The following is a 14,386-nucleotide window of genomic DNA, read 5'->3' as shown; positions in this document are numbered from 1 at the left end:
TCACAATGTATCTGTCTATACACAGTTTCACAACAATGTGTCTATCTATACACAGTTTCACAACAATGTGTCTATCTATACACAGTTTCACAACAATGTGTCTATCTATACACAGTTTCACAACAATGTGTCTATCTATACACAGTTTCACAACAATGTGTCTATCTATACACAGTTTCACAACAATGTGTCTATCTCAATACACAGTTTCACAACAATGTGTCTATCTCTACACAGTTTCACAACAATGTGTCTATTAATTCCTGGGACACTGGTTTGAACTGCACCAGTGATTTCTGAAACATTTGCTATATTTTGTAATCACATTACAATTATTTTATTAAAATAGCTTGCAGGTTTTGTACATACAGTTACAATTATTCTTTTCAAGTTCCTCACAGGTCGATGAAAAAAATGAGCAAGAATACAATCACAGAGTTCGAAAATGCTGATCTTGTACATAAACAAATCTTTAAAACTAATACCTGAGCATTAGGATATCCAAAAGATAATTTGAAACGTATTAAATAACTGAGTATCTGAAATACACCTTCCTGATTTTTCCCAAAAAAATTCAAGCTGTTAATCTACTTAACTGAATGATATATAAGGGAAATTTGGATGCATTAATCCTAAAACAATACATGTCACAGCTACAATATAAATGACAATATAATATTTTCATTGGTAATTAATTTCACTATTATTTCTCTTTAAAGTATAATACGTATCACTTTTTGAGAACTCTCGTAAACCAGTATCAGTAAGTCGCATACACTGATGTTATTCATATTACAACAACAAAACTGAGATTATTACTTACGGAAATAGTTCACATTTCAACACCACTTCTCTAAATTTGACCTTAAAGGTACAGCTCAGTAAGTCACTTACACTGACGTTAGGCATATTACAACAACAAAACTGAGATTATTACTTACGGAAATAGTTCACATTTCAACACCACTTCTCTAAATTTGACCTTAAAGGTACAGCTCAGTAAGTCACTTACACTGACGTTAGGCATATTACAACAACAAAACTGAGATTATTTCTTACGGAAATAGTTCACATTACGACACCACTTCTCTAAATTTGAACCAATATCAGTAAGTCACATACCATGACGTTATGCATATTACAACAACAAAACTGAGATTATTACTTACGGAAATAGTTCACATTTCGACACCACTTCTCTAAATTTGACCTTAAAGGTACAGCTCTCATAGCCAGAAAATCTTCAAGGAGGTTTAGTGTGAACAGGCTCTGGCTGAAAACCAACAGTTTGTCTCCAGCACAAATAGTTTGTTCTATGATGGCAAACAAAACTTCCATCTTGTAGCTGTTCTCCAGGATCCTAGGCTGATAATCAACCATGAGAGGACTAGCCTTAAAACAAAACAAAAAACAATAGTCTCAAATGTGGAGAAAAAATTGCTTTTCATAAAGTTATGGCAATCAAATACAAATCATTGTCATATATAGTAGCCTCTACAATTACTCAAGTCTAACTGGTAATATTGTCATAGTTAGTAGCCTGTACAATTACTCAAGTCTAACTGGTAATATTGTCATAGTTAGTAGCCTATACAATGACTCAAGTCTAACTGATAATATTGTCATTGGTAGTAGCCTATACAATGACTCAAGTTTAACTGGTAATATTGTCATATATAGTAGCCTATACAATGACTCAAGTCTAACTGGTAATATTTTCATAGTTAGTAGCCTATACAATGACTCAAGTCTAACTGGTAATATTTTCATAGTTAGTAGCCTATACAATGACACAAGCCTAACTGGTAGTTGGTACTTAATTATAAAATGTACAAGCTACTAATTATAACAATGATTAAGAAAAGAAAATGAAAAACGAATTACTAGGAAACATTCAGTTAACCAAAATAAACTGGTTAACTTAAAAGTATTTGTCCAACTGATATTTAGTTTGCATACAAGTAAGAATTTAATTGAAACAAATATTTTCGTAAGTCATATTTCATCCCTAACAAAAAAAGTATAAAAACTTACAGTACTACAGATGTGCAAATTTGAAGCTTCCCTTATCATTAAAAAAGTCAACCACCCAACAACTTGGTATATATATATATAAAAACTGTATTGGTAAGTATGGTTCAATTATTGTTACAACACTGCCAACTTATATGAAATTAAACCTATACAGATGAGAACACACTGGTAACAATTATATTACAGTTTGGCAGTGCAAGTAGAGCAACTAAGTTGTTCAACTCAAATCTGTCTCTGATATAAATGTTTTTTCTGGCTTTTAGAAGCAGAAAGAAAACAAAGAGGAAAATAATTAGATTTAGGGCCATAGTGTAAAGTAAGTAGGAATGTATTCAATATTGCATGAAATGTTTATGGGGTAGTTCAAACATAGAGTTTGTACATGAAGTTATTGAAAACTTTTTTTTTCAGTAACAAAGTGATGGAGATTTTAGTTAAAACACTTCAAAGTTTATCAGCCTTCAATCTATTTTGTGTTATGAGTAGATACTACTCAAGTTTTTCTTATTGATATATTAAATATTGATGATCTGGATTTTAGTGGTTAAGACTGAATGTAACTTGAAGTAACATGAGGGAATCTTCAATAGCTGCAGCACTTGAAATTATTTTAGGCAGGGTCAGAGTAAATTAATCTATGAGACCTTGAGCATGATCAAATACATCAATCAAAGGGTTTGAACTCCCGAGTCCAAAACTGTAATTAGATCTCAAATCGGTCAAGAGATGACAGAACTATGAGCTAAAAGTTTGTAATTGAAAAAACAAACAAACTCAGAGCCATTCTGTGAGCTGCGGCTAAAAACTGTCAGCACCATAATAAGACTTACAAGTTTAACACACAAAAATATACTTTCCAAATTTTACAGTATTGGTAAAGTCTACTTAAAGTTGATTTTTTGCACTGAAGTAAATAATAATAATTTAAAAAGAGTTCATTCAATAAGCAGCTTAATATAACAGAAAATTAACTTAAGTGTGGAGTGAAATTTATTTTAATAGTAATGTACAATGTACAAAGAAAATCTAGCCAAATTTTAAAACATACCAAACACAACCTCATTAAACAGGTTTGAAAGAAACTACTACAAAAGTAAACAAATATTATTACTTACGTAGAAGTGTTATTTGAAACTACTGAAACTGGGTCACAGTTACGACTGACACCAAAGTTTACAAAAAAAAACATCATTTATACAGGGTGAGGTACAGTTACATACTTCTACAGGCAAGCTTTTTTAACTCTCATGTTTTATGTATTTATAGGTAGTAAACATTGGTGTTTAGTAGACTGACACTACAGCAAGAGAAGGAAGTTGCTGGCAGCATGAAGTTAAACGATTCTGTCACCAGCCAGGGCACAATCTACATTCAGAAAACACTTCCCGGGATGAACAATGCCAATATTTATAGTGTTAAGTAAAGGAATATACATCAAAGCCTACATGGTGTTTATATTCCACTACAATACAAGGCCTAATGTATTTGTATACCTCTCTCTCCCAAGCAGTGCTGACTAGCCATGAATTTGGTGAAATTAATTCTACTGCAGAGGGAGTAGCGAATCAAAGACTAGAATGGGCTTCTATTTCATTCACAAATTCTTTCTCAACTTCACTAAGATACTTTGATGAAGAAGAGAAAAACTCACAAATATTTAAAGTGGGTGAATAAATGTTCCATGCTCTGTATGATAATACAAAATATTCCTTTAATGTATTATGCCAAATATATATATAAAAAGTAATATATATATATATATATATACAACAAAAATAATACAACATTAGAGGTAATAAGTCAGAAATAAACAAACAAAACTAAGCAAAGGAAAGAAAATAAAGGAGAGAACAAAATCACATCTTTCTATACAGGAAATAATATGTTATGTTTAAGTTAAAAACAGCATATACTGAGTAAATATTAAAAACTTATATATGCATACAGTGCATAAGTGCCAGAAGTCCAGATAAAAATAAGCTGAAGAGATAGGGCAATAATAAGCGAGTTTTGAGTATGAAAAGCGAAGCCCATTATTCCAAATTGTGTAACAAGGGCTTTGCAATTTCTGCACCATAAAAATCTTAAGTTATACACCAGCCTTTTAAAAAATTACATACAGGTTCTGTGTTCATTTCTATTTTCTGTAAGGCTGTTTTCAAAGTTTATTATAATGTGTGTGTGCTGAAACATACTTTGATAAAATACATGAAAATTTATTGAAACTTTAATCAACTTTATTAATTCAACAAACAAAGTCGTAATGCCACCGTCAGCAGGAATATAATTAGTAACATAAATAAATAAACACTAGTCTTTATGCAATTTCAAGTCTTTACTGCTGAAAGAGAGAAAAACTTGCTTTGAAGTTTGAAAGCATCAGGGATGAGGTATTGTAAGATGCAGCTGTAATTCAAATTCCAGTAAATCCCAAAACTCTGGTATTACTGCATCATACTCTGCCTTGTTATGGAATACGAAACAAATTTTTGTGGGGTTGAAAACCTGATATGAAAGATAACTGAATTTTTTTTTTTGCATAAATGTTTAGGTATTCTGATACGTAAGAATACTTCAATGCATTATCAGTTAACCATAAAATGTAATAATTAAATTTAAAATCACAATTATTGAAAGTAACTGGTTTTTAGAAACTTGTTTAAACATAAAAAACAGAGAAGCTTCATTTGCTTCATTGTTACACCTACTCCTTGGAACTAACCTCACATACCCATTCGTAAGTGATCTTGTCATTTTTATCTCTAAAAGGGGCAAAACCAACTTCTTGAATATAATTATTTCTAGAGGTCTTGTTCATTCCTGTTCCTTGTACAGTAGGAGTCTTGCCATATTTCCCTCTAACAGAGTCTGAAAGTCAAATAAAAAAATATAATATTTTATAACAGAATAGTATTTTACCATCATGCACTAACAATCAACATCAAATATAGAAAGCTTGTTACAGTATGCCGCTTTCAATTGATTCCTTTTAATAATAATAATAATAATAAAAAAAAAGATTGTGATTCCTAATATAATTTTCTATAAATATGTGATGCTTTATAAAATTAAAAATGAATAAAGAGTAAATCTATGAAATTCTCCAAGTATGAGTATAAGCAGACAATATCAATAAAACAAGTACTTTCAGTATGGTTTAAACAAGTTCTTTACTTGTGGAAAAGAAAAACACAAACATGTATTACATGATATGTTTTATTAAAAAAAATTAAACTTTTCGGCATATTAATACCGAAAATTAAACTTATGACTAAGTAAACAAATGATTACTTACAGGTGCACACCTGCAAAAGTGAGTTACAATACCAGTACCAACAAATTCAATCTGACGTACTTGTTTCTCCTGGTTTATTGGTTTGTCTTGTTCCCGGCAATCCAAATTCAAAATCAAGATCTATATCATAATTTCCTTGGTTCTTTTGATCTTCTAAAACTTTGTACAGAACATCTGGATGGTTCCATATCTGTAACGGTAGTTATGCATAGCCTTATAAAATGTTACGACTAGAACAACGATACAGGTAGTTCATAGAGTAACTGCATTTAATAAAAACAGTACATCTTCAGGATGGCAAACCTTTTAACACTCTTGCTATGGGGAGGTCAAAGTGCACGTGTCATGACTTTTTAGAGATTTACATTCAAAATTTAATTAACCTACTTTATTATCAACAAGCTGAGGTACCCATCCTTTGTCCAGGTTCTGAACTTAAAAAAACAAAATGTGGGGTGGATGCTATGATAAATCCTAACTTTCCCACAATTTATTTATAACATATCATTACAGTATATTCATTATTACCTTACCAAAAGTTTAGTATAAGATTTAAGAAGTCACTATGTATATACTTAAAACATGGTATACACTGTGTGATGGTCAAAGTTACTTTGTAGGAAGAGGTAGCGAACAAAGTAGTGTTTTCTGTCACCCACTTTCAACACCTAGCTCTTAATATCCTTAACCATTTAATTAATGGTCATTGGCCACAGAGGTGTCTTATGGACTGAAGTTTGTAAGGTCACGGGTCAAAGTAGAAAGTCGGTATACCTCAAGAAACGGTTCTTCATATCAGCCTTATAGTGCCTATTGGAACATAAGCTTCCTCTGAGTTTATATATTATTATTGATATTGGTGGCCATTTTTTTCATTGAATTCCTCCACATAGAGTGCTAGTACACTTTGAGATATATTCGTTTACCCTCCCACCCAAACTGTGTGTATGTTCCATTACAGAAAATTTAATATTTTTTGTTTCCAGTGTTAGGATGTGGTGCCACTTATGAATGTCGTTAACATTAACTGACCTCAAAGATAATAAGTGCTCAGTAACAGGAATAATGGTGGTGGGGGGTTGTGAAACCATCCTTAACATGCATTGTATCAAAATGTTTAAGTAACCTTACAAGTGATGAAATAATCAAGAGGTAATGAAAGAATTTAAAAAACAATAAAATTTAATAACTAAATTACATCAAACTTACCTTGCAACAAATTGCAAAAAATTTAAGAGGATTACAGACATTGTTCCCTAGTCTCAGATGCCTTACTAGTGTGTTATACAATTTTCGTTGTATTGGTGTCATTCTAACTAGTAACACATGTTCCTCCTTGGGTGGAAGACTTGACTTCAGAACCAAATGTCCACGTCTAACAAATAAAAAAACATAATGACAAAAATGTAGAAAACAAGTTTAAATATAATGCAGTTATTACACTGGATGCCACTTATTATAACAATAACCGAATGATAAAGTTAACCAATGAAATAAAAATTCAGCAGTTACAGTAATGTTTATTCATATAGGTTAGCAAACACATTACTTAAAAGTTTGAAAGCTGGATTTTTACATTTATTGACATATTTAAAAACAATTAAAGACAGGAAAAACAATTTAAAACAAAAATTAGAAAAATTCATTTAAAGTTAACTGTCTACTATTTTTTGGGAGCAATTCATTAATAAAACTTTCATATTCATACTGTTTATGAAACTCGCCCGATCTGTGCTGTATGCCGCTTTCTGCTGCATCATTGGTCCGTTTACACACAAGCATCTTATTCACGAACATTAGTAAACCAAAGTTTTAATGCTGATTAGACCTGGTCATCTTTTCCACTGCTCTTTCTCTTACAGTTTAGGTTTTTATTCTGTTTTGCTCCCCTCTCAGTAAGTATATCAGCAGCAGAAACCTTTTATTTATGGCAAAACTACATAAATGCAAACATGAAAAATACTAAAAGTGTCTTTAAAATGAGGTTTCAATACTGCACACCATTTTCAATAAGACACCTTTACCACATCATATTGGTGGTCTTGCACTTCATAGTAACACATCAAGCAATAATTCTTAAATTATCAAAATCTTCTAAATTGCTGGAAAGAATACATTAAAAATTTAAAACATAAGTATAAGTTCAGACAACTTATAGGGTCAAAATTCACTCAGTAAAATATAAAAGTACAGTTAACCACATTAACTCCATGCTGTCTGACTGGGTGAACCCTGCCTCAAGGACAAAATTGCATCAATAATGATTTTAAAACTTATAGAATATAAAGTTGTAGTCATTCTTTCACACATATAAAATATAATACTTCATACAAAAGTTTTGTTTATTTAATTTTATGCATAAATGTTTATTTTTTTCTTAAATCTTGGGTTTATTTCAGTGTATTCGGAATGAAAATATCATTGTATGTGAATATACTTGGAAGTTTTTTCTGAGCATAATACTGCACTTATTCATACCTTAGGATGAAAATCAAAATAGTTTCAAACAATATAGCATCAATTTGAGCCTTGTGTCTCCAATACTAATGTAGTTCTATTGATTTTAGGTAATCATTGTTTCTCATCCTCAGTTGTCATGACAAGTCATAAGCTAGTCAGCTAATAAAATAATGATAATTTGAACCATAAAAGCCAATATAATATGGCTTCCAGTTCAGCAGAGATCAAAACAAATTGATGAAAGTTTTGCTTGGCTGCTAGAAGAAAAGATGTTTGGAAACAATTTCTGCCACATTTCTAAAGCTTATTTCATTAATTTATAGTACATTTGAATAATGATAATGTACAATAATAGAAGATGATGTTTTTTCATGGAACAAAATAAGGTATAGCACTGTTAGGCTTAGGGAGATCATTTTGCAATCGAACTTATCAAGTTGTATTTTAATGACAAAACCCCCAGTGTTTATGTTAGGCCTCACTGGCCTAAGTAATTGCTTCAATTTGCAATGAAAATCAAAAAGATACAAAATTATGTAAATGAAAAATGGGTTTTAAGACTTATTACATATACTAAATGAAACATTCTAATTAACAATAAAAAAAGTTGGCTCTCCTATAATTTTGATACGATAAAAGGTAATTTTTATTATATGCCAGTGATTGTAAACACTCTGCAACTATGAGCAGTGTTTTTTTTAATCTAAATGAAGATAGAATAGAAACTTTATTGGAAAGTTTTACAAAAAAAGGTAGAAGACAAAGGTAAGAATTCTTAATTTTCATAAAAAAACAACAATATCGCAATGGAATATTTTCAACTACTCAAAACTGTAAATTCATACGAGTATCACAGGTAAAAATACAGTATTCTATTTTGAAAAAGGTACATAATCTTTAGAAAGATCACTTCATAATTCAAACAATTTCATCCAATACTTTTTTGCAATGCATTAAAAAACCATACAAGTGCATCAAACTGAAACATCTGGCAGTTTAACAGATAAGCTATTACATCTATGCATTTGATATAATAGAAAATAGAACAAAATACATCAATTAACTTTTTATAATTTTCACATGACTACTTATAAAACAAACACAACAATGGATTTCAATTTTATAATTTGAATTTCACAGTAAGTGGTAATGAAATAATCAAAAGGATATTAATATATGCTCAAAATAACCAACACCTATTCACAAAAATGTTTAATCTGAACACCAGACAAATGACATACCAACCTTACATACTGTTAAAGACATTTTCAAGAAATCAGCCTACAAACATTCAACACTTTGTCTCCAATAACACTGATGAACTTCTCAGCCACTATTCATTGCTTGATGAAGAGGACATATTCATCTAAACATTAACATTGTTACTTTAAATTCAAATAAATGTTAACAAAATATAAAGAATGGTTAATTTTCTAACCTCTGTACGAATCCTTCCAATAAGCTGTGAAGAACATGTGCTCGGTACCTCATTTGTTTCCTGTCTCGTGGAGTGCTATCTAGACACTGGCCATTCTGAATGGGACGCTCAAACATGTTGCAGAACTCGTTACGGGTGCCAAGGTAGTTAGGTCGTACAAAATCAACCATACACCAGTACTCCAGCAAGTTATTTTGTAAAGGATATCCTGTTAGCACTACTCTCCGTCTAAAGAAAATATTATTACTTTTCATAAATACACCTACTCTGACTCTTCATTACACATTTTGATCTATCAATACTAACACATTTATACTTTAATAATTGAACTTTTATATTTAGAATTTCTACAACTTTTCAAGAAGTTAACATTTTTCTTGCACTGGAAACATATTTCAGGTAGGTACTCACCACCTCTCACACAAAGCTATCTCAATCTTCTTCTGCCCTCTAAGTATTGCTAAAAATGTTTGCAATCAGTGCACAAGTCTGTATACCACAATTTTGCACCATTTCTGAACATGTATGTATTTTGTGACTACTCTCCACCAATAGTATTGCCCCACCTATATTGACTCAGCTAGCTCCCTTTGCTATTCCCACTCAATCCTCACTTTTGAGAATTGACAGATTCTAAAAGAAGAATACCGGCAGTGGGGAGGAAGAGTGGGAAGTGTGTGAGAGAAGGTAATTACTTATCGGAAATATATTTTCAGTGTAAGAAAATGTTAAGAGTGTGGTACCCCATGAGTGTGCTTTGTTTTTATCTTGGAGCATACCCATTCATTCAGAATGGTTTCTTTCCACTTGGTTTCCATGTTGTGTGCCTAACCCAGCCCCTCCACCTTTGCATTGTGGGATTCTAGCTTTATGTGAGAGGAAGTAAGACAGTATCGGATACTTCTGGAACAGGTATGTGGTATGCTCTTCACCCTTGAAGTAGGAAATGAATCTGATATGGACAGAAAAAAAAGATGTGCACTAGTGTAATTGGTTCTGAGAGGTGCAATCCATGGTAAATATAAACATAATGAGCTATGTATATACACAACCTCAACTGGACAGACGAGGTTCTGTAACTCATCCTTGGCATGAGGAGAGTGAGGTTTAAAAACAATTTATATTGTAACAAACATAGTGGCTAGGGCATGTAGACTGTGTTATATATATTCAACAACCCCAACTGTAAGTAAACAGTGTATCATATGTTAAGCAACCTGAATTACAAAGAGGAAGTTAGCTTTCAGCCAAACTCCCAAAACCACTGTAGGAGCAAGAAGTACAACAAACTTAACCCGGCATTACAGGGTCATGGCGTTGCTTCAATTCAACTCTAAGAATGAGAAAATATCTGTAACCAGTATTATGAGCAGAAATCATAAATGCAGGGAAGAGACATAAAGCATTGATAATTATGAGAAGGACATGAAACATTCGCTCAACTGTAAAAACAGTGTATGTACATCCTATAGCTGGCATTACAAGGCAGACTAAGTCTCCCAATCTCAACCATAGGAACAGGGAAAGAACCTCTTGCAACTGGAATTTACAAGAAGGGCCTCTACCACATACAACTGTAGGAACAATGCAGTGTCATCCCAAACCCAGTATTACGAGGAAGATCCAGCTGAACCTGCTCAAACCTAATTTTTTCTTCTTCTTTCTTTTGACAGCTATCCATCCAGGAAAAAGGATCCAGGAAAACTAGCTTTGCCCTCTTCTCACATAGTGGAGAATCATAAGAATGATTATGAAAAGCAGACCAATCCCAATTTATTCAATCAAAGGGTCCACAGGGATGGGTAGAAATACTCTTCTGCTTTACTCATGAAGACTATAAATGATAGTCCACCAATGAGTGAAACTCACCGATATCTAGAAACATACATACATATATACACAAACACACCACTGGGTTAGCCACCAGTATTCTAACAGAACTCCCCATCTCCATAGTAAACATTATAGTGCAATTGGTAAATAGTGCAGGTTTGGGATTTGCTGGTGTATGCACATTTTGAGATTTAGAAAAATGGGAGGAGTCTAAATTTTCCCAACTTTTCTAAATTTTTTTAACTTTCTTCAACTCTCTTAACTTTATCAGATTTTTAGTTAATGTAAAGACTTCTCAGTAAATAGTATTTTAAACAGCTATTAACACATGCAAAGTAATAGCTAAATTTAGTGGTTTTAGCTTTATTTACAAAATTTTAGTTAAATACCAAGGATGGTATGTTTAAATAATTGTTTTATTAAAATTAGGAAACTGAACTTTTAATAATCATTTTTCTTTACAGGTAAGTGGATTTTCTACTTGTACAAGCTTAAACATAATGAACCATTTTTAGATATCATGTTGCAACAAAATAAAACTAGTTATATAAAAAAAAAACATTATTTTCTGTATTGAAAACATAGAAGAACTGGAAAATGATTTCTAATGTACTTGTAAACACTTACTTGGTCCGTATACTTTTCAGTGCAGCAGAGGTACTGGCATGGCTGTTTTTAATTCTATGGCCTTCATCGCATATCACTAAATCTGGTCCAGGGTTGACGACAGCTAGGTAAACTTCTGCAAGGTTCAAAACAAATTCTAAATCGTTCAAAACGATAACTTGTTTTTAAATAACCTTTACTGTCAAACGTCAAAATATCATTGCTTAAAAACACACAGACAAACACCTTCTATCTTAGAATAAACCTTTGGGTCATCATTCATTTACATAGTGTGTCACAGAACACCTTACCTATTTATAAAAATGAATTAAATGATAAATAAAAAATACTCATATTATGATAGAACCCTACTGTTTTACTTAATATAAAATTAAATAAGTTTACAGACTGATAAGGCCACTCAAGTAATGTCAAAACAGGTCTTCTCCTTTCTCCCTTTGTCAATCATCATAAAACCTTTCCATAGGGTGAAAAGGAAAATTAAAAACAAAATAAAATCACAGTTTATTAATTTGAAAAAATATTACAAAAGTAACATCCAATAAGATAAAAAGTTCCCAATAAAATTAATTTATTCTTCAGCACTACTAAATAGCTAAAAGCAGTCGCAACTGAAAACAAAAGACTAAAGTGAAATATTTCTAAGTTTATCCAAATATTTAAAATTTAGGTGAAAAAAAAAGTTATTTTAAAGCATATAAACTGGCATATATATATATAAAAATTGTAGAAGGAATACAAAATCAGATATGGGAAAAACAGGAGCTATGTCTAGATGCTGAAAAAAAAAAGATACTGAAGTTAAACAATGAGTGCATACAATAATCAAGTTTGTAAATTTATTTTATTATTTTAGATCAATAATTTAATGAAGTGTTTATATTCCACTTGCAAGAGCAATACACCTGTAAGATTAGTGTAATGGCACAAAAAATTTACATTGAAAGGAAGAATGGCACTTTATGGTGGTTAAGTACATATTTAATTTAATACTATGTACAAAGAAGGATAAACTCTTCCAACATTTAAGTCCTAAAGAAATGTTCTTTGTCCACTTAAGACAGTAAAATCCATATCATAAACATACAACAAATATGTGGAATTTCAATAAGATTGGATAATTTATGAAAGATGTATAAGCATTACGGAAACAAAAACCAAATCTGTACAACAAAAATAAAAAATCCCAGAATTCACCTTCCAGTAGCCGACTATTCCTCTCCATGTCTTTAAGATCAAGTTCCTTTTTTGGATCTCTTCTCTTCTTATTATATGGCATTTTTTTCAAGGCGAATGTTCGAAACATTTCGTAGCCCATAAGAAACACTCCTCCATTTTTTCTCCACTCTACTGTTTTAGAAAGAACAATTAAACTGAATCAATTAGCAATTATAAATAATACTTCTTTCTGAAACTTACTAAAATCAGCTTGCTGAACACCTACTAGTACAGAAGTAAAACGTTTTAACACACACCTAACTGTCTATAAGGATAGTCTCCATATAAATCTTCTCCTTAAATGTATGGATTTTTACATTTTAGTACTTGTAACAATTTACAAAGACAAACACATTATATAAAAAATTCATAAGGTTTCTTCACATTGGTTAGCCAGTATCATTTTGATGCTAATGCTTTTTGCATAACCCACTACTTTTACTACAGATTTGTTCATATGATTTCTCATGATAAAAGATAAGTTTTTAAAATTATTAATTTTTCATTCAGAGTAATTTGCATAATTTAAGAAGTTATACATTAAAATACTTTATAACTAATAACAATTAGTAAAGTCCTTTTCATCACAATATAGAAACCTAAGTGGTTCGTTACTAAAAATATAGTCAGTTTAATTTACTCTTTGCAATGCCTAAAGCTTGGCTTTATTACTTATTAAACATCAATTGATCTAAACCATAATTTTTTTTTGCTTTAGCACTTTACTGTTTGCCCTAGTAAGTCACTGTATGCCTCCGACATTTTTTTAGGTGATTGATCTGTGACCTCAATAGGTCAACTAACTTCCTATCACCATTTCATTTCCTCTATCACAACTTTTTCTAAGAAACATGATCAAAAACACTTTTTTAAAGTTATGCATAAAAATAATACTTATATAACTAACAATAGCATTTATCCGAAACAGTGTAAAATATTTAACAATTGATATGTTGAACATACCCAAATGATTCTTAGTGTTCTTCAACAACAATAAATATCCCATCAGTACCACAGAATGCTGCCCAACATTTCAACCAATCACATGATTCTCTTGGGGTAAAAAACAAAATCTGATTTATACCTAAAGCAAACAGAAAAGTGTTTGTTTGTTTGTTTTGAATTTTGCGCAAAGCTACACAAGGGCTATCTGCGCTAGCCGTCCCTAATTTAGCAGTGTAAGACTAGAAGGAAGGAAGATAGTCATCACCACCCACCGCCAATTCTTGGGCTACTCTTAAAACGAATAGTGGGATTGACCATCACATTATAATGCCCCCACAGCTGAAATGACGAGTATGTTTGGTATGACAGGGATTCGAACCCGCGACCCACAGATTGCGATTTGAGCGCCTTAACCACCTGGCCATGCCGGGCCCCAGAAAAGTGAACAAACCATATTGGATTACTAGTTTGATCATCTTCATCAATGTGGGATTAACCTTCATTCTCGAATCAGCAATCTTCCAATTTTTAATCAG

At 31.6% G+C, this 14,386-nt stretch overlaps 1 protein-coding gene across 1 annotated transcript in view; it reads right to left on the bottom strand.

Moving 5' to 3' along the window:
- The window catches only part of LOC106462507 (helicase ARIP4-like), a 58,472-nt gene that overhangs the window by 18,335 nt on the left and 25,751 nt on the right, over positions 1 to 14,386 (bottom strand). Inside the window, 7 exon segments of the mRNA XM_022389797.1 lie at positions 1,170 to 1,392; positions 4,766 to 4,902; positions 5,390 to 5,519; positions 6,539 to 6,704; positions 9,228 to 9,455; positions 11,688 to 11,802; positions 12,885 to 13,037. Coding sequence (XP_022245505.1) covers positions 1,170 to 1,392; positions 4,766 to 4,902; positions 5,390 to 5,519; positions 6,539 to 6,704; positions 9,228 to 9,455; positions 11,688 to 11,802; positions 12,885 to 13,037 — 1,152 coding nt within the window.

Source organism: Limulus polyphemus, unplaced genomic scaffold (genome assembly GCF_000517525.1).
Source record: "Limulus polyphemus unplaced genomic scaffold, Limulus_polyphemus-2.1.2 Scaffold1186, whole genome shotgun sequence".
NCBI lineage: Eukaryota > Metazoa > Arthropoda > Merostomata > Xiphosura > Limulidae > Limulus > Limulus polyphemus.
The sequence above is the reverse complement of the archived record's forward strand: the minus strand, read 5'-3'. Positions and strand labels throughout refer to the sequence as shown.